The 18,412-nt window shown below is 37.9% G+C and overlaps 1 protein-coding gene across 1 annotated transcript; it reads left to right on the forward strand.

Moving 5' to 3' along the window:
- The first annotated feature begins 921 nt into the window (after nt 1-921).
- LOC133539701 (cyclic AMP-responsive element-binding protein 3-like protein 4) lies at nt 922-17,950 on the forward strand. The gene is made up of 10 exons (XM_061881799.1): nt 922-1,137; nt 1,453-1,521; nt 5,808-6,030; nt 11,728-11,822; nt 11,878-11,967; nt 12,036-12,142; nt 15,145-15,213; nt 15,278-15,362; nt 17,121-17,214; nt 17,279-17,950. The coding sequence occupies exons 2-10, from the start codon at nt 1,456-1,458 to the stop codon at nt 17,509-17,511; spliced, it is 1,062 nt and encodes a 353-aa protein (XP_061737783.1). The 5' UTR covers nt 922-1,137; nt 1,453-1,455; the 3' UTR covers nt 17,512-17,950.
- The last annotated feature ends 462 nt before the right edge of the window (nt 17,951-18,412 follow it).

The raw sequence follows: 18,412 nt of genomic DNA on the forward strand, positions 1-18,412 counted from the left end.
TTTAGCCACAAAAACACAGCTGGTGTTTAAAATTCCCAAAGATGAAGCTTTACTATGGATCAGAGCGGTCAAGCGAACATGGATCCCGACTACATGTCAACCGTCAGTTTTCGGTGAGAAAATTGTGGTAATAAGTCGCCTCTTACCAGAGACATCAGTGGAGCTTCCGTCCTACTGCAGCTGCTGTGACTTCCCTCAGAGCCTCTGGCGTCAACACACCCCTCCGACTTTTAGGTATTATTTAATCTCACTAAAACACTAGCAACGCAATAGGCAGATATGGGATTTTTCATAATCATCCCAGTAAATGTGCCTATTAACATCTGAACCGCTCCCAATTTTTTTTTACAACTTTTTTTCTTTTCTTTTTCTAGTCCTTCACTCTAAATTTCCTCATCCACGAATCTTTCATCCTTGCTCAAATTAATGGGGAAATTGTCACTTTCTGCTGCTGGCTATGATTGTAAACAATGTGAGGATGTGAGGAGCCCTACAACCCGTGACGTCACGCGCACATCTTCTGCTACTTCCGGTAAAGACAAGGCTTTTTTATTAGCGACTAAAAGTTGCGAACTTTATCGTCGATGTTCTCTACTAAATCCTTTCAGCAAAAATATGGCAATATCGCGAAATGATCAAGGATGACACATAGAATGGACCTGCTATCCCCGTTTAAATAAGAAAATCTAATTTCATTAGGCCTTTAACTTTAATTTTAACTTAAATAGTTTCCAAAAGTAAGTATGTTTGGGGGAGGTTTTTTTTTTTTTGGAAAAGGAGGGATGCTCAGAAAATCTATTTGCTCCATGACCCCCAGTTTTGCAAGAATTTCGAATCAGAAAGACAAACAACACCTTTGCCCTTTGGCCCTTTAAGTTGTGTTAGTTGAGTTGCAATTCTTCCAAAAAACCGCACGGGAGCGACAGACGCGGTGCCCGCAGCAAAAACGAAGCAGACGAAGGCGGAAGTCAAGTGGACTTGGCGACCAAGACAAGTTCGGAACTTTTCTCGTTCTTCGGTTTTTGGGAAGTAAAAAACCAACACTTTTTAAACTCAAAGAAAAAGAAGAGGGATATAGAAAAAAAAAATCACTTTGACATGACGAAGCCCAGCCGGTGAAGTGTGAACGTCGCAAGCGTGAGTCACTTTAGTCTGTTTTTTTTTTCATGTAAAAATTAATGTAATTTTTTTGGTTAGCGTACTTGCTACTTATTTAAAATGTTTGCGTCACTGAAATAAAATTAATCTTGTCATGGAAAGAAGTATGTTAATGTTTGTTCATGTGGAGCAGGATGTCCTGCTTTCTTGTTTGTTTTGTGCGGCGACCATGTTGTCGCACCTGAAGCGCACATTAGCAAGACATGGAAGTGCAAGTCATGTTTGTTTTTACACAAAAGTGTAATATATGTATGTATTTGACCTTTGACCTCCCCCCCGGCCCCCTTCCCGCAGGTCATGGATGCAGAATTATGTAACCATGGCGACACGACGGCACAGGAAGTGCATCTCCCATCATGCCTTGTGAGTGTCACCTTTGTGGTCACGTGTGCTAATTAGTCCGTCCATCCATCCATTTCCTACCGCTTATTCCCTTTGTGGTCGCGGGGGGCGCTGGTGCCTATCTCAGCTACAATCGGGCGGAAGGCGGTGTACACCCTGGACAAGTCGCTACCTAATCACAGGGTCAATACAGATAGGCGGACAACATTCACACTCACATTCACACACGAGGGCCCATTTAGTCGTTTTTTTATTTTTTTATTTATTTGCATAAAAAAATTATAATGTGTGTCAGTTAGTGTTGTCCCGATGCCAATATTTTGGTACCGGTATCAAAATTATTTAGATACTTTTTGGTACTTTTCAAAATAAAGGGCACCACAAAAAATGTCCTTATCGGCTTTATTTTTTTTTTTGGGTCCATTAAAGGCCTAGGGAAATAAGATTTTCTTATTGAAACGGGGATAGCAGGTCCATTCTATGTGTCATACTTGATCATTTCGCGATATTGCCATATTTTTGCTGAAAGGATTAAGTAGAGAACATCGACGATAAAGTTCGCAACTTTTGGTCGCTAATAAAAAAGCTTCGCCTTTACCGGAAGTAGCAGATGATGATGTCACCGGTGTGAGGGCTCCTCACATCCTCACATTGTTTATAATTGGAGCCTCCAGCAGTAAGAGCTATTCGGACCGAGAAAGCGACAATTTCCCCATTAATTTGAGCGAGGATGAAAGATTCGTGGATGAGGAAATTTAGAGGGAAGGACTAGGAAAAAAAAAAAAAGGTGATTGCATTGGAAGCGATTTAGATGTTTTTAGACACATTTACTAGGATAATTCTGGGAAATCCCTTATCTTTCCATTGTGTTGCTAGTGTTTTAGTGAGTTAAATAGTACTTGATAGTCGGAAGGGTGTGTCCACGGGTGTCTTGACGCCAGTCTCTGAGAGAAGTCACGAAGCTGCAGCAGGACAGACGCTCCACTGATCTCCAGTAAGAGGCGACTTTTTACCACAATTTTCTCACCGAAAACTGCCGGTTGACAAGTGGTCGGGAACCATGTTCGCTTGACCGCTCTGATCCATAGTAAAGCTTCACCTCCGGGAATTTTAAACAAGGAAATACTGTGTGTTTGTGTGGCCAAAGGCTAAAGCTTCCCACCTCCATCTTTCTACTTTGACTTCTCCATTATTAATTGAACAAACTGCCCAAGATTCAGCAACACAGATGTCCAAAATACTGTGTAATTGCGCAATGAAAAGAGACGACTTTTAGCCGCAAGTGGTGCTGGGCTAAAATGTCCCCTCCAACCAATAACGTTACAAACACGCGTCATCATTCCGTGACGTTTTCAACAGGAAACTCCGCGGGAAATTTAAAATTGTAATTTAGTAAACTAAACCGGCCGTATTGGCATGTGTTGCAATGTTAATATTTCATCATTGATATATAAACTATCAGACTGCGTGGTCGGTAGTAGTGGGTTTCAGTAGGCCTTTAAACATATGTTTCTTATTGCACGTTTGTCCATCCATCCATCCATTTTTTGCCGCTTATTCCCTTTGGGGTTGCGGGGGGCGCTGTTGCCTATCTCAGCTACAATTGGGCGTAAGGCAGAGTACACCCTGGACAAGTCGCCACCTCATCGCAGGGCCTGCAAGTTTGTCCTTAAATAAAATAATGAACATACGAGACAACTTGTCTTTTATACGTAAGTAAGCAAAAAAAGATTCCTAATTCAGCTGCTGACATATGCTGTAACATATTGTGTCTTTTTCCATTCTATTATTTTGTCAAATGTATTAAGGACAAGTGGTAGAAAATGAATTATTAATTTACTTGTTCATTTACTGTTGATATCAGCTTACTTTCTGTTTTAACATGTTCTATCTACACCTTTGTTAAAATTTAATAATTACTTGTTATTCTGTTGTTTGATACTTTACATCAGTTTTGGATGATACCCTGAATTTGGGTATCAATCCGATACCACTTGTCCAGGGTGTACGCTGCCTTCTGCCCGAATGCAGCTGAGATAGGCTCCAGCAACCTCGAAAGGGACAAGCGGTAGAAAAATGGATGGATGGATGGATGGAGTCCGATACCATGTAGTTACAGGATCATACATTGCTCATATTCAAAATCCTCATTTGTCCTGGGGCATATTTCCTGAGTTTCTAAACACAACATATATAAAGAAACAACAACAAAATAAGGTGTTGTGTTGCCTAAAAACATCGACGTAATCATAGTAGGGTTGTACCAATCCGATATTTGGATGGGATCGGCCGCCGATATTTGCCAAAAAATGCGTATCGGCAAGGCATGGGAAAATGCCGATCCAGATCCAGTTTTAAAAAAAAATGTCCGGTCCGTGTTTTCCAACGCACCAATCTAAATAATACATTCCACTCTTCTGCCCATCCATTTCCTACCGCTTATTCCCTTTTGGGGTCGCGGGGGGTGCCGGCGCCTATCTCAGCTACAATCTTCTGCTGCTCCCTACACTCCATTCCGCATTTTCCAGCACACCTTCAAAACATCCACAAGTCTGTAGTCTAACCGTTCAAACGGCCGTGCGAATTAAAAGTTACGGTAAACATGTCAACTGTGTGGGATTATTTTACCCTACAAAACGAAAAAGATGAAGAGGTGGAGTGTAAAACACGCCACAATAAAGTCAAGTGTGTTGGTAAAGTTGTAAGACATTTTATTGAGTCTTTAGAGTGAGAGGCTTTTTAGCGCTCATCATAGATGAACACAGGAGCAGGCTGACACCTGAGCATCTTGAAGTGCTCGTCTTTGTTAGAAAGAATCTCCCCATTATGCTTGGACTTCAATTGTTTGCCCCCCCTTACTGGGGCAAACAATTGAAGGGAGTGTGTAGATATTTTTTTTAAAAATGTTTTAAGTTTACACTTGTTCAAGAGCAAGTATTGATGCTGAGTTATAGACATTTTATCCCACTCAGGTTGTTTGTGTGTTTTGCTTTTTTTAATAATGTTTACAGCATTATTTTCACTTTATACTGTTCACTTTTTTTACTGTTTAATGATACCATTTCTGTTCGTCATGTATAGTTTTTGATATTTTGTGTTTATCCTTGAAAACCAACTATTGTGTATTATTCAAACTCACCTAATTCAGCTGGCTAGTTGTTATCAAGAGTACTAAAATCATTTTCAGCATGAATCTGATAACTAAGTAGGCTAAATAACTTCAAACTTTAATACATGCTCGGATAGGCCAGTATCGGCCAGTATCGGTATCGGATCGGGTGTGCAAAAACAATATTGGTATCGGATAGGTAGTGCAAAAACCTGGATCGGGACATCCCTAAATCATAGTAGTATCGACTAGGACAGACCCGGGCAAATTAAATCCCGGGTGCCACATGCGGCCCGTTAATCTTTTCACTCTGCCTCGCCGGACTTTCCCAAATCATTTTTTTAGAACTTTAAAATTGGTGTAGCTGCCATTATGATGTGGAGTGATGTTTTCTAATGACCGTAAGTCTTCAACTATACTAAGTCTTTCAATGGTTGGAATCTGCACTTTTGCATGACATACTAGTTACTATGGTCATTTAATTAGTTACTATGGTAATCTAAGTCATCAGCAGCTCAGAAGGGGCACCAAGCAGAGTGGGTTGTAAAATTTAGTGAAATATCAGATATATCAGATTGTAGGTGGGTTTTTTTTACCCTTCGCGTTCATATTTCTCTGTGTTTGTTGCATTTTTGCTGCGTTTTGCTTGGTTGTAAAATATGTGGATGGAGAGGGGGTGTGACATTCATATGTTGTCAATATTCAGTGTTTTATCCTCTGTAGTTAGTATTGCAAATCCCACATTCTTTATTTTCATGTGCATTCTGAGTGTCTCATTCAGTAAAAAAAAAAAAGAAAGTAAAATTCCATTATGTTTTTTAAGGAGGTCTGTCATAACGTTTTTAGCATTCAATCAGACATTGTGAGGTTTTGTATTACTGTTCCTAAAATCAGATATACCGGCCCCCAGACACATTTTTTTCTCTAAATTTGGCCTGGACTAGGGCGTGGGCTAGGCTTTTCAGAGGCGGTATAGTACAGTATAGTACCATGTATGGTTCATTAGCATTGCGGTACTATACTAATACCGGTATACAGTACAACCCTAGTGTCAGTACATTTATTGACCTGTGCGAAAGTGACATTTTTGCAGCACAAACAACTGGGAGAGTGTACACTTATGCACTCAAAAGCAGAAGTGCACCAAATCCTTGCCAGCTGCTATCTATGTATTTAGTCTCCACCCCCTCTGACTCAGGTTCTGGACGACAGCGAATCAGAGGATGTCCTCCAGGCTGTGAACCCCAACCATGTGTTTGGTGGCGGCCCATCCTCAGACAGCGACAGCGGCGTTTGTGAGGATCCCGCGGTCCAGAGTCCCGTTGCCACGGTGACGCTGACCCAGCCCTGTGTCTACCGGGTGGTGTATGACCTGAACGAGCCCGAGCGGGCGAGCGCGGACGTCGTCTCCATCGAGCTGGGTGAGGACGATGATGTCACTGGTTTTCTGCGGCGTCCACTGCTGAGAGACGCTAAATCAGGGGTGCCCACACTTTTTCTGCAGGCGAGCTACTTTTCAATTGACCAACTCGAGGGGATCTACCTCATTTATATATATCATTTATATTTATTTATTTATGAAAGAGACATTTTTGTAAACAAGTTAAATGTGTTTAATGATAATACAAGCATGTGTAACACATATAGATGTCTTTCTTTCACGAAGACAAGAATATAAGTTGGTGTATTACCTGATTCTGATGACTTGCATTGATTGGAATCAGACAGTAATGATGATAACGCCCACATTTTCAAATGGAGGAGAAAAAAAGTTGTCCTTTCTGTACAATACCACATGAAAGTGGTTGGTTTTTGGCATCTAATTCATCCAGCTTCCATACACTTTACAAGAAAAACATTGGCGGCAAATTCCGTAGCTTGCTTGATTGACATTCACGGCACCCAAGGGTCTTGTGAGATGACGCTGGCTGCTGCCAGTTCATTATTATGAAAAAATGACAGAGAGGAAGGCGAGAAACACTTTTTATTTCAACAGACTTTCGCGCCGTCCCCTTCCGTCAAAACTCTAAAGGCCGACTGCACATTTCCTATCTTCACAATAAAAGCCCTGCTTCATGCTGCCTGCGCTAACAAAATAAGAGTCTCGGAAAGCTGGCGTGCACAAGTGATGTGCACGCCAGCTTTCTGAGGGATCGCTTGTGCACGCCAGTTTTCCGAGACTCTGTATTTAGTTAGCGCAGGCAGCATGAAGCAGGGCTTTTATTGTGAAGATAGGAAATGTGCAGTCGGCCTTTAGAGTTTTGACGGAAGGTACGGCGCGAGAGTCTGTTGAAATAAAAAGTGTTTCTCGCCTTCCTCTCGGTCATATTTTCATAATAATGATCTTGCAGCAGCCAGCGTCATCTCACAAGACCCTCCGGTACCGTGAATGTCATTTAAGTGACGTCTTGGTGAAGATTGATGATCACTAATTTTTAGGTCTATTTTTTTTAAAAGCCTGGCTGGAGATCGACTGACACACCCCCCGCGGTCGACTGGTAGCTCGCGATCGACGTAATGGGCACCCCGCACTAAATCCTTTGGGGCCCGCAGCTAATGTTTTAATGGCTCATGCTAAAAATACATTTTTTAAAAACAACATAAAAAAGTGAAATAAAAGTGCAAACAGGTGAAATGTGAGGAGAAAAAGTTCAAAAATTCCACTAATATATAATATTTTTGGAGGAAAATATTGCAAAGTTTGTGTTTGGCAAATAAAAGCATCAATCCAGTCATCCATCCATCAATTTCCTACCGCTTGTCCCGTTGAGGGTTGCAGGGGATCGCTGGAGCCTATCTCAGCTACATTCGGGCGGAAGGCTGTGTACACCCTGGACAAGTCACCACCTCATCGCAGGGCCAAAAAAAACATACAAAATATTAGAGGTGTGGGAAAAAAATCGACTCGAATACGAATCAAATCGAATAGGTTGTGCGATTCAGAATCGATTCTCATTTTTACAAAATAAATTTTAATTTATTTATTTATTTATTTATTTTTGTAATAATTTTTTTTTAGGAATCCAATCAACCAGTACACAGCAATACCATAACAATGCAATCCAATTCCAAAACCAAACCTGACCCAGCAACACTCAGAGCTGCAATAAACAGAGCAATTGAGAGGAGACACAAACATGACACAGAACAAATCAAAAGTAGTGAAACAAAAATGAATATTATCAACAACAGTATCAATGTTAGTTATAATTTCAGCATAGCAGTGATTAAAAATCCCTCATTGACATTATCATTAGACAAAAATAGAAATAAAAAACAAAAGTGTCACAGTGGCTTACACTTGCATCGCATCTCATAAGCTTGACAACACATTGTGTCCAATATTTTCACAAAGATAAAAGAAGTCATATTTTTGGTTCGTTTAATAGTTAAAACAAATTTACATTATTGCAATCAGTTGATAAAACATTGTCCTTTACAATAATAAAAGCTTTCTAAAAAAAAAGTACTACTCTGCTTGCATGTCAGCAGACTGGGTGGATCCTGCTGAAATCCAATGTATTGAATGAATACAGAATCGTTTTGAATCGGAAAAATATCATTTTTGAATCGAGAATCAAATCGAATCGAAAAAAATCGACATATTATGGAATCATGACCCCAAGAATCGATATTGAATCGAATCGTGGAACACCTAAAGATTCACAGTCCTACAAAATATATCTTTTTTAAACATACTAATTATTAGATTAATTATTATTAGAAATATAGTCAACTAATTATACAATATATTATCTGAACCTGCTGTGTTGGCCCTGCGATGAGCTGACGACTTGTCCAGGGTGTACACCGCCTTCCGCCCGAATGCAGCTGAGATATAGGCTCCAGTGACCCCGAAAGGGACAAGCGGTAGAAAATGGATGGATGACATAGAGATTTAAAGGAGCCATATGTAGGAATCTGGCCAGAAATGGTACTGTCAAAAGTCTGTAGTCCCCTCCCCCTCTACTTGACCGATGTTGCCAGATACGAAGCCGCATCCAGCTCAATCGACTGGGCTACTCCAAGGAACTTCAAACTTCCACTGCCTCTTACTAGGGTTTGAGGTGCTGGGACCATAATATTTGAATAGTGTTTTATCAAAAACAAATCTCTAACCCAACACATTTTACACAGAAATTAGGCTATTTTCAGGAAGAACTATGTCATGCCTGCGTAAAATATCACAACAAATGGCAATCATGTGGTTATTGTCACTACTATCAGAAACCAAAGACTAAAACGAACTACAACCAATGCTAGGACTGGTTTTACTAGTGAAAATAAGTAGAGCATGCTTAGCAGTCTAATGTACGCTTAAAACTATAGAGGAGACATTTTACCAAGGTATGCTTATAGGCTACTGTTTTAAACATTTCAGACTGCCGTATAACTTGGTACATGTAGTCCATCCATCCATCCATCCATTTTCTACCGCTTAATCCCTTTTTTGGGATCGCGGGGGGCGCTGGCGCCTATCTCAGCTACAATCGGGCGGAAGGCGGGGTACACCCTGGACAAGTCGCCACCTCATCGCAGTACATGTAGTCCACAATATGCAAACATAAATGAGGAATTATTTTATCGTGTGATTTGGCTGTCTTCTTTGGTTTCACTTCGCCATGACAGCCGTGCTAATGTTGGAATCCATTTTCTCAGCTTATCAGCATATTGAGAACGAAATAGGCACTGACACTACCCATATCCACAAATGTTTTATTTTTTATTATTTATTTTGCCCTGTCATTTGGATGACAGATCGACATACAGGCTAACAGGCATTGATTGATTGATTGATTGATTGAAACTTTTATTAGTAGATTGCACAGTTCAGTACATATTCCATACAATTGACCACTAAATGGTAACACCCCTATAAGTTTTTCAACTTGTTTAAGTCGGGGTCCACGTTATATATTTCCTATATATACATATATTTCCTCCGTTAGGCTATATGTCGATGTGTTATTGACCGGGCAAGCATACTAAGCATTTGTTGCATGAACATACTTGCTTTGTTCGACAAGATCATAGACTGTATTGGACAACATAGTTTACATACAAAATGTCAATTTCCATTCATTACAAGAAATAAGAAAACGTAAATGCCCTACTTACCTATAAAGGAGGAAATTAGCATGTTTGGCGTCAGATGAAGAAATATTTTCCGCCTTCAATCGTCTCCATCTTTCAAAGGCATCCCCGCTTTAAAATCATCGCTTTGTTCCTGGCTTTGTCATGAATACGTTGAGAATTGTATTGAGGCTTTTTAGATTTACTACGGTCTGACATATTTCGTAACTTTACCAGAGGCAGTAGCTAGATAGATAAATAGGTCTTTATTGTCATTGCACAAGTACAACGAAACTTTGTTTTCAGAACAAACCCGTTAAAGATTAGACCCAAAAAAAGTGTACGGGGTTACAGAACAGGAATGCTGATGGGTCGCCACAAGGCGCCTCGTAAAAGATGGGAAAAAGTAAAAAAAAAAAAATACAATCGAGACTGGGCTCCTAAAGGGGCCCAGTCTGGAGTGGGAATAAACCTCCATAGCAAAGCACATATACATATTACAACATACATCTTGAGATATCTAGCAACAGAGGGAAGGGAGTTCAGGGTCATGGTGGTAGGCCGCAGCTCACAGGCGCTGACCATCCATTCATCACTCGTATGGGATTTGCGTCGAGGGCGTTGGGTTGACGAAGGTGGCAGTGCGTAACTGGCATCCTGGATGTGACACACTCATGGACTTTCTAAATGGTCGAACTGTAGAGGGCAGGGCATTGAATTGAAAACAATAACAATATTTTGGGGCTGTTAATCTAATTTTGAAATGAGCATATCCCAGCTGAACTGCTGGTATCAGTTATAGAGGTATTCGGAAAAAAACATTATTTATTAAGGCCTTTTGACATATCGTGGCTATTTAATGATGACATGAGACTCTCACATATGGCTCCTTTAAGCTTTGAATTTAAAAAAATAAATACATTTTAAAAAAGTGTCAATACTCAAAACTAATAATTAATTTAAATCTATGTCGATATAAATGATTGACCTATTTAAGGCTACAGTTACAGTACTTTACATCAAATATTTTATATTATGTGTTTTTGCCATAAAAAACAGGGTTTTGTCACAAAAACGTGATGTCACAATTTTTTTTAAATAACTGCCATTGCTCCGAAATAATAATGAATTACAATCTATTATATGCATTATTGACATTTTTAAGACTCAAATTCCAGTACTTCACCTAAATTATTCCATATTTTGGGTAAAATATTGCATGTTTTTGCCATTAGAAAAAAATAGGGTTTTGTCACAAAAATGTTTAACACTTTTTTGAATGGGCCTGTTTTGTATCCAAAATAATTTCAGCGGGATTTTTTTTTTTTACTCTCATTGCTCAAAAATACTAATGAATTAAAATCAATGTTATGAATTATTGATGTTTTCAAGGCTCCAATTACAGTACTCTACATTAAATATTCCTTAATTTGGATATAATTTTGCATATTTTGTGTTTTCGCTATAAAATTAACAGGGTTTTGTCACAAAAACGTGATGTCACAATATTTTTTAAACACTTTTTTAAATGTGGTCCATTTGAATCTCCACTAAGTTTAGTGTGATGTTTTTAAAATAATGATTTAAAAACCATTGTTGCTAAGAATTATTGACATTTTTAGGGATCAAATTACTTCACATCAAATATTCCACATTGAAAATAAAAATGTTGTATATTTTATGGTTTTGACAGAAAGGTCATAAAATGTAAATTTTAAAAAACAAGAAAACTTTATATCAACAGTCCTGATGTTGATCCAGAGATTTAGGCATTGAATATAAAAAAATAAATCCAACCATCCATCCATTTCTACCGCTTATTCCCTTTTGGGGTCGCGGGGGCCACTGGCGCCTATCTCAGCTAAAAAAATAAAATAAAATAAATATATATATACACAATCTATTTTTATTTATTTTTTATGACTGAAACCCAGAGTTTAAAACATGTATATATTGCATTAGTTTTGAAAATGAAAAATATCAAAATGGTTCTCGCATGCTTTGATTTTTCAGTGGAAAAAGCCATGATCTAAATGTTTTTGCAGACTTATGGAGCTCGCAGACTCTCAGGCCCGACGCGTGCGTTGTTGGTGAGATGCCACTGGTCTCCGGCGCCAATGGCCCGCCGACCGTGGACTTGGTAAGAATGACCGTCAGGGACTTTTGTGTGTCGCGTATGACACGTGTGCTTGCAGTCCGGATGGGAGTTGCAACTGACAGAGGAGGAGCAGAAGTTGCTGAGTCAGGAGGGCGTGTCCTTGCCCAGCCAGCTTCCTCTCACCAAGGTCAGACTGCCGGCCGACGTATTGCCGCGTCATTTACTCCCCCAAGTGACATTTCACCTCGCTGGCAGGCCGAGGAGCGAATCCTGAAGAAAGTTCGCAGGAAAATCCGCAACAAGCAGTCTGCTCAGGACAGCCGCCGCCGCAGGAAGGAGTACATCGACAGCCTGGAGAACAGGTGTGCCTCTCCCCCATGTCAACCAATCACATTTTGTTTACACACAAAACATATGACTTATTTTCAACACTTTTATGAAAGGGGCCCTTTTGGATCCCCAATAATTTTAGTGGGGCTTTTTAAATTACTGTCATTGTTCAAAAATGATAATGAATTAGAACCAATGTTGTTTTTAATTATTTAAATTTTTAAGGCAGTACTTCACATTAAATATTCCATGTTTTGGGGAAAATACTGCATTTTTTGGGTTTGTACCATAAAGAAACAGGATTTTGTCACAAAAAAAAAAAAAAAAATATATATATATATATATAAAATGAGTGAGGAACTTTTGGAATGCTCAAGAATTTTAGTATGATTTAAAAAAAAAACTGTCATAAATTAAAATCAATGTTTTGAATTTTTGACATTTTTAAGGCTCCAACTACAGTATTTCACATTAAATAGTCCATATTTTGGATAAAATATCGCATATTTTGTGTTTTGCCATAAATAATGTTTTTGTCACAACAATGTGACGTCACAAGTTTTTCAAAACACTTTTATAAGTGGGGCCCTTTTGGATCCCCAATAATTTTAGTGGGGCTTATTAAATTACTGTCATTGTTCAAAAATGATAATGAATTAGAACCAATGTTGTTTTTAATTATTTAATTTTTTAAGGCAGCACTTCACATCAAATATTCCATATTTTGGGGAAAATACTGCATTTTTTGGGTTTGTACCATAAAGAAACAGGATTTTGTCACAAAAAAAAAAAAAAATATATATATATATATATATAAAATGAGTGAGGCACATTTGGAATGCTCAAGAATTTTAGTACGATTTAAAAAAAAAAAAACTGTCATAAATTAAAATCAATGTTTTGAATTTTTGACATTTTTAAGGCTCCAATTACAGTATTTCACATTAAATAGTCCATATTTTGGATAAAATATTGCATATTTTGTGTTTTGCCATAAAGAATGTTTTTGTCACAACAATGTGACGTCACAAGTTTTTCAAAACACTTTTATAAGTGGGGCCCTTTTGGATCCTCAATAATTTTAGTGGGGCTTATTAAATTACTGTCATTGTTCAAAAATGATAATGAATTAGAACCAATGTTGTTTTTAATTATTTAATTTTTTAAGGCAGCACTTCACATCAAATATTCCATATTTTGGGAAAAATACTGCATTTTTTGGGTTTGTACCATAAAGAAACAGGATTTTGTCACAAAAAAAAAATATATATATATATTTATATATATATATATATATATATATATATATATATATATATATAAAATGAGTGAGGCACTTTTGGAATGCTCAAGAATTTTAGTACGATTTAAAAAAAAAAAAACTGTCATAAATTAAAATCAATGTTTTGAATTTTTGACATTTTTAAGGCTCCAATTACAGTATTTCACATTAAATAGTCCGTATTTTGGATAAAATATCGCATATTTTGTGTTTTGCCATAAAGAATGTTTTTGTCACAACAATGTGATGTCACAAGTTTTTTAAAACACTTTTATAAGTGGGGCCCTTTTGGATCCCCAATCATTTTAGTGGAACTTTTTTTAATAACTGTCATAACTCAAAAATTATAACGAATTAAAATCAGCTGTGTTATGAATTATTGACATTTTTAAGGCTCTGATTACAGTTACATATTCTATTGTTAGGGTAAAATATTGCATATTTTGTGTTTTTCCCATAAAGAAAAAAGGTTTTGTCACAAAAAGGTTTTTATTTATTTCCAACAATATGGCCTTTTGGATACCTAAGCATTTTACTGGGATTTGTTTTAGTGACTGTCTTTGCTCAAACATAATTATAAATTAATTAAAATGGTGTTAGGAATTATTGACATTTTTAAAGCTCCAATTACAGCACTTCACATCAAATATTCCATATTTTTGGTAAAATACTGCATATTTTGTGTTTTTTCACGAAGACATGATGTCACACAAAAATTTTTTTATATTTAACACTTTTATGAGTGGGTCCCTTTTGGGGTCCCCGATAATTTTAGTGGGATTTTTTTACATAACTGTCATTGCTAAAAAATAATAATGAATGTGGTTATGAATTATTCACATTTCTAAAGCTCCAATTACCGCACTTCACATTTACTATATCATATTTTGTGTTTTTGCCATAAAAAAAAAAGGGTTTTGTCACAAAAAACGTGATATCACAAAACAAATTTGAATACTTTTATGGCCCTTTTGGATCTCCAATAATTCCAGTGGGATTCTTTTAAAATAACTGTTATTACTGAAAGATAATAATGCATTAAAATCAGTGGTGGTATGAAATATTGACATTTTAGGTCTCTAAGTACAGTACTTCAGATCAAATATTGCATAGTTTGTGTTGTTGCCATAAAAAATGGGGGTTTACCACAAAAATGTGATGTCACTCAAATAAAATATATAATTTATTTTTGTCACTTTTATGAGTGATGCCCTTTTGGATCCCCAAGAACTATAGTGGGATTTTTGTTTTAATAACTGTCATTGCTCAAATTATTAATGAATTAAAATCAATGGTGTTATGAATTATTCACATAAAATATTCCATATTGTTTGTTTTTTTTGCCATAAAAAATTATGATTTATGTTTAACACTTTTATGAGTGGCGCCCTTTTTGGATCCCGAAGAGTAATTATTGTTATGTACATTTTAAGACTCCAATTACAGTACTTCACATGAAATATTTTATATTTTAGGTAAAATATTGGATAATTTGTGTTTTTGCCGTTAAGAAACTGTGTTTTCCTTGACAAAAATGTTGTAAAACCTAAACATTTTTATTTTACCTCATTTCGACAGATAGACTTGAAGTTGATCTAGAGCAGAGGTGCCCAAACTTGTCTGTGTGTGCGTGTGCGTGTGTGTGCGTGTGCGTGTGTGTGTCTGTGTGTGCGTGTGCGTGTGTGTGTGTCTGTGTGTGCGTGTGCGTGTGTGTGTGTGCGTGTGTGTGTCTGTGTGTGCGTGTGCGCGCAGGGCAGCAGTGTGCACAGCTCAGAACAAGGAGCTGCAGAAGAAGGCGGAGCAGTTGGAGAAACACAACATGTAATTAACAGACACTGGAACACGTGCACACAGACGGCTTGTAACAAAGTGTACGTGTGTTCAGGTCTCTGCTGGGTCAGCTGCGCCATCTCAAGTCTCTGATCAAACAGACCGCTAGCAAGGCAGCGCAGACCACCACCTGCTTACTAGTGCGTGTGCATGTGTACCTGTGTGTGTGTGTGTGTGTGTGTGTGTGTGTGTGTGTGTGTGTGTGTGTTCTTGTATTTCAACCCTTCTTGAGACATCAACAGAGAAAAGTAGCTTCCATGTGAGAATCGGTGAACAAGTTAGGACATAAATCATGGCCCCAAGACGGGAAACCATTGCATCTAATAGAGAATGTCTCATTTGCGTGATATCTATCAAAATGAGTGTGGTCCCAAAAAGGAGGGATTTTTCAAATTGACTGAGTGTCGGTTTTAAAAGTGCCCCCCCCCCGGTAAACATATGAAACAAGTGTGTGTAAGAAATTGAAATCCGCCCCCTCCTGCCAAAATTAATTCCATCCATCCATCCATCCATCCATCCATCCATCCATTTTCTACCGCTTATTCCCCTTTGGGGTCGCGGGGGGCGCTGGTGCCTATCTCAGCTACAATCGGGCGGAAGGCGCAGTACACCCTGGACAAGTCGCCACCTCATCGCAGGGCCAACACAGATAGACAACATTCACACTCACATTCACACACTAGGGCTAATTTCATGTTGCCAATCAACCTATCCCCAGGTGCATGTCTTTGGAAGTGGGAGGAAGCCGGAGTACCCGGAGGGAACCCACGCATTCACGGGGAGAACATGCAAACTCCACACAGAAAGATCCCGAGCCCGGGATTGAACCCTGACTACTCAGGACTTTCGTATTGTGAGGCAGACGCACTAACTAACCCCTCTGCCACCGTGAAGCCCCCAAAATTAATTTAAAAAAATAAAAAAATAAATATGAATATAGAGACATAATGTAATAACTTGAAGTAAATAATGAAGATTAAAAAAAAACAATTACAAACAAAAAATTAACCAAAAAATACATTAACTAAAAGCAGTCTTTCTCACAATGTGTCAACTTTTTTTCGGATAAAATTGGGAACAGTTTCTCATATTCTTTCTCTTTCTGTAATATTGCAATATTTTCTAATAAAATGATTACTTTTTTACGTAAAATGATTACTTTTTAATGTAATATTATTACTTTTTAATGCAAAATGGTGACATTTGTCATAAAATTCTGACTGTTATCACGATATTGCCAATTTTTTGTTGTTCTGGTAAAATAGTGACACCTTTTGAGTAAACTGATGACTTTTGTCATCATTTTGCCAAGTAAAATTCCTAATATTATTATAATATTGCCAAAATGTTAAGTTTTCTTATACAGTAAAATTGTGACTTTTGTCGAGTGAAATTACGACTCTATACATAAAATTGCCCAAATTTGAAGTTTTTCTGTTAAAATTGCGACTTTTTGGGAAAATTCCAACTTTTATCATAATATTGCACAAATGTTCAGTTTTTTTTTGTAAAATGTTGACTTCTGTTGAGTAAAATTCCGACTTTTATTATAATACGGCCAAAGTTGTAAGTTTTTCTTGTGAAATTGTGACCTTTTTCTTGTGAAATTCCTACTCAGTTTCCACAACAGGCTTTTTTATATTTGCATAGTATGTATTATTAATGTTGTTAATACAAATCTTTATATATTTAGAAAAGGTAGGCCTTTTTCGAAGGTCTCGGGAAGGTAACAAATACAAGAATGTGTGTGCGTGTGTGTGTGTGTCTCTGTCTGTGTGTGTGTGTGTGTGTGAGTGTGTGTGTGTGTGTGTGTGTGTGTGTGTGTGTGTGTGTGTGTGTGTGTGTGTGTGTGTGTGTGTGTGTGTGTGTGTGTGACATCCGTGTGTTTTTGTGCTCAGATCATCTTTGTGTCACTAAGTCTGATCCTCCTGCCAAGTTTGAGTCCAATCAGCCGCCGCTCGTTTGCAGATGATGACTACCGGCCCTCCGGAGGTGAGGCCTCTTCCTGTCTCGGCACGCTGGTACCTCAGCTGCGTCTAACTAGACCTCTTTGCAGTACTTTCCAGAAACATCCTGACTGACGTCGCTTCCTCCCCGCCCAAGCCCGACGAGCCGTTCGCTCCGGATTCCTCGGTTCCGCCTGACCCATCGGGCCAATCAGAAGCGGTGGTCAACGACCCCGAGCTGAACCTTGACCGTGTGGTCCCGCTGAGCGTTCAATCGGGAAACGCTTCCATCGGGACGCCAAGTCACCGCGTCACCAAGTCGCCGCATGCAGATGAGATGTAGTGACTCCGCCCTCGCCAACAGGAACTCCTGATGGTACATGAGACTTTCTCCCCTCGCTATTGGCCGACATGGCGTCCAACCTACAAGCTGGCAGTGATAGTTTTCGTTTACGTTTCTCCAACGTGTCCGTCAACTTTTTCACTCCGTCTGCTGACCGCTCACTTATAGTTCCTCCTTCCTGTTTTCATGTCACATTCAAAGACTAAAGGTGTCAACATGTACACATCTGCGTCATACAACATCGCCTCAACAACGCTATAACAACCAATTCCCCGACAAAGGACATTTTGACAAACATGATGAACCAAACAAACACATCACAACAACGTAACAACTAAAGGGAAATTTCTACCAAAACACCACAAACACACAAACATGTTTTTACTCCTTTTTCATTTTTATTTAATTCAAATTAAAAAAAAAATTTCACAAGTAAAAATGTTTTTAATTAAAAAAAAGTATTTGGTAGTATAAAAAAAATGTTCAGCAGGTTAAAAAAATTATTCGCAAGTAAAAAAAAAAAAGTAAAGAAAAATTTTACAAGTAGAAAAAAAAAATGTTTGCAAGAAAAAAAATGAGAAGGTAAACAATGTTTTTTCTACAATGAAAAAAATTATTCACAAATGTGTCGGAAGTAAAAACTACTCTTGTTTTTGCAAGTAAAAAAAATAGTGGCAAGTATAAAAACTATTTTTTGCAAATAACTTTGCAAGTAAAAAAAACAAGTTGCAAGTAAATAAAAATGTTATGCAAGTAAAAAAGTGGTTTGCAAGTGAAATAATATTTGCAAATATAAAAACAATTTTCTTTATTAAAAAAAAAAACGATTTGCAAGTATATAAACTATTTTCTTACAAGCTAAAACTCATGGCAGTAATATTCCACCATTTATGATCCATAC

The sequence above is a fragment of the Nerophis ophidion genome, linkage group LG21 (genome assembly GCF_033978795.1).
Source record: "Nerophis ophidion isolate RoL-2023_Sa linkage group LG21, RoL_Noph_v1.0, whole genome shotgun sequence".
NCBI lineage: Eukaryota > Metazoa > Chordata > Actinopteri > Syngnathiformes > Syngnathidae > Nerophis > Nerophis ophidion.

What these genes read in the sequence shown, in the direction of transcription:
- LOC133539701 (XM_061881799.1), top strand. Translation starts at nt 1,456, where the DNA reads ATGGATGCAGAATTATGTAACCATGGCGACACGACGGCACAGGAAGTG. An exon ending in ATCGACAGCCTGGAGAACAG is followed by an intron (nt 12,143 to 15,144) that starts GTGTGCCTCTCC and finishes GTGTGCGCGCAG; the next exon opens with GGCAGCAGTGTGCACAGCTC. An exon ending in CAGTTGGAGAAACACAACAT is followed by an intron (nt 15,214 to 15,277) that starts GTAATTAACAGA and finishes ACGTGTGTTCAG; the next exon opens with GTCTCTGCTGGGTCAGCTGC.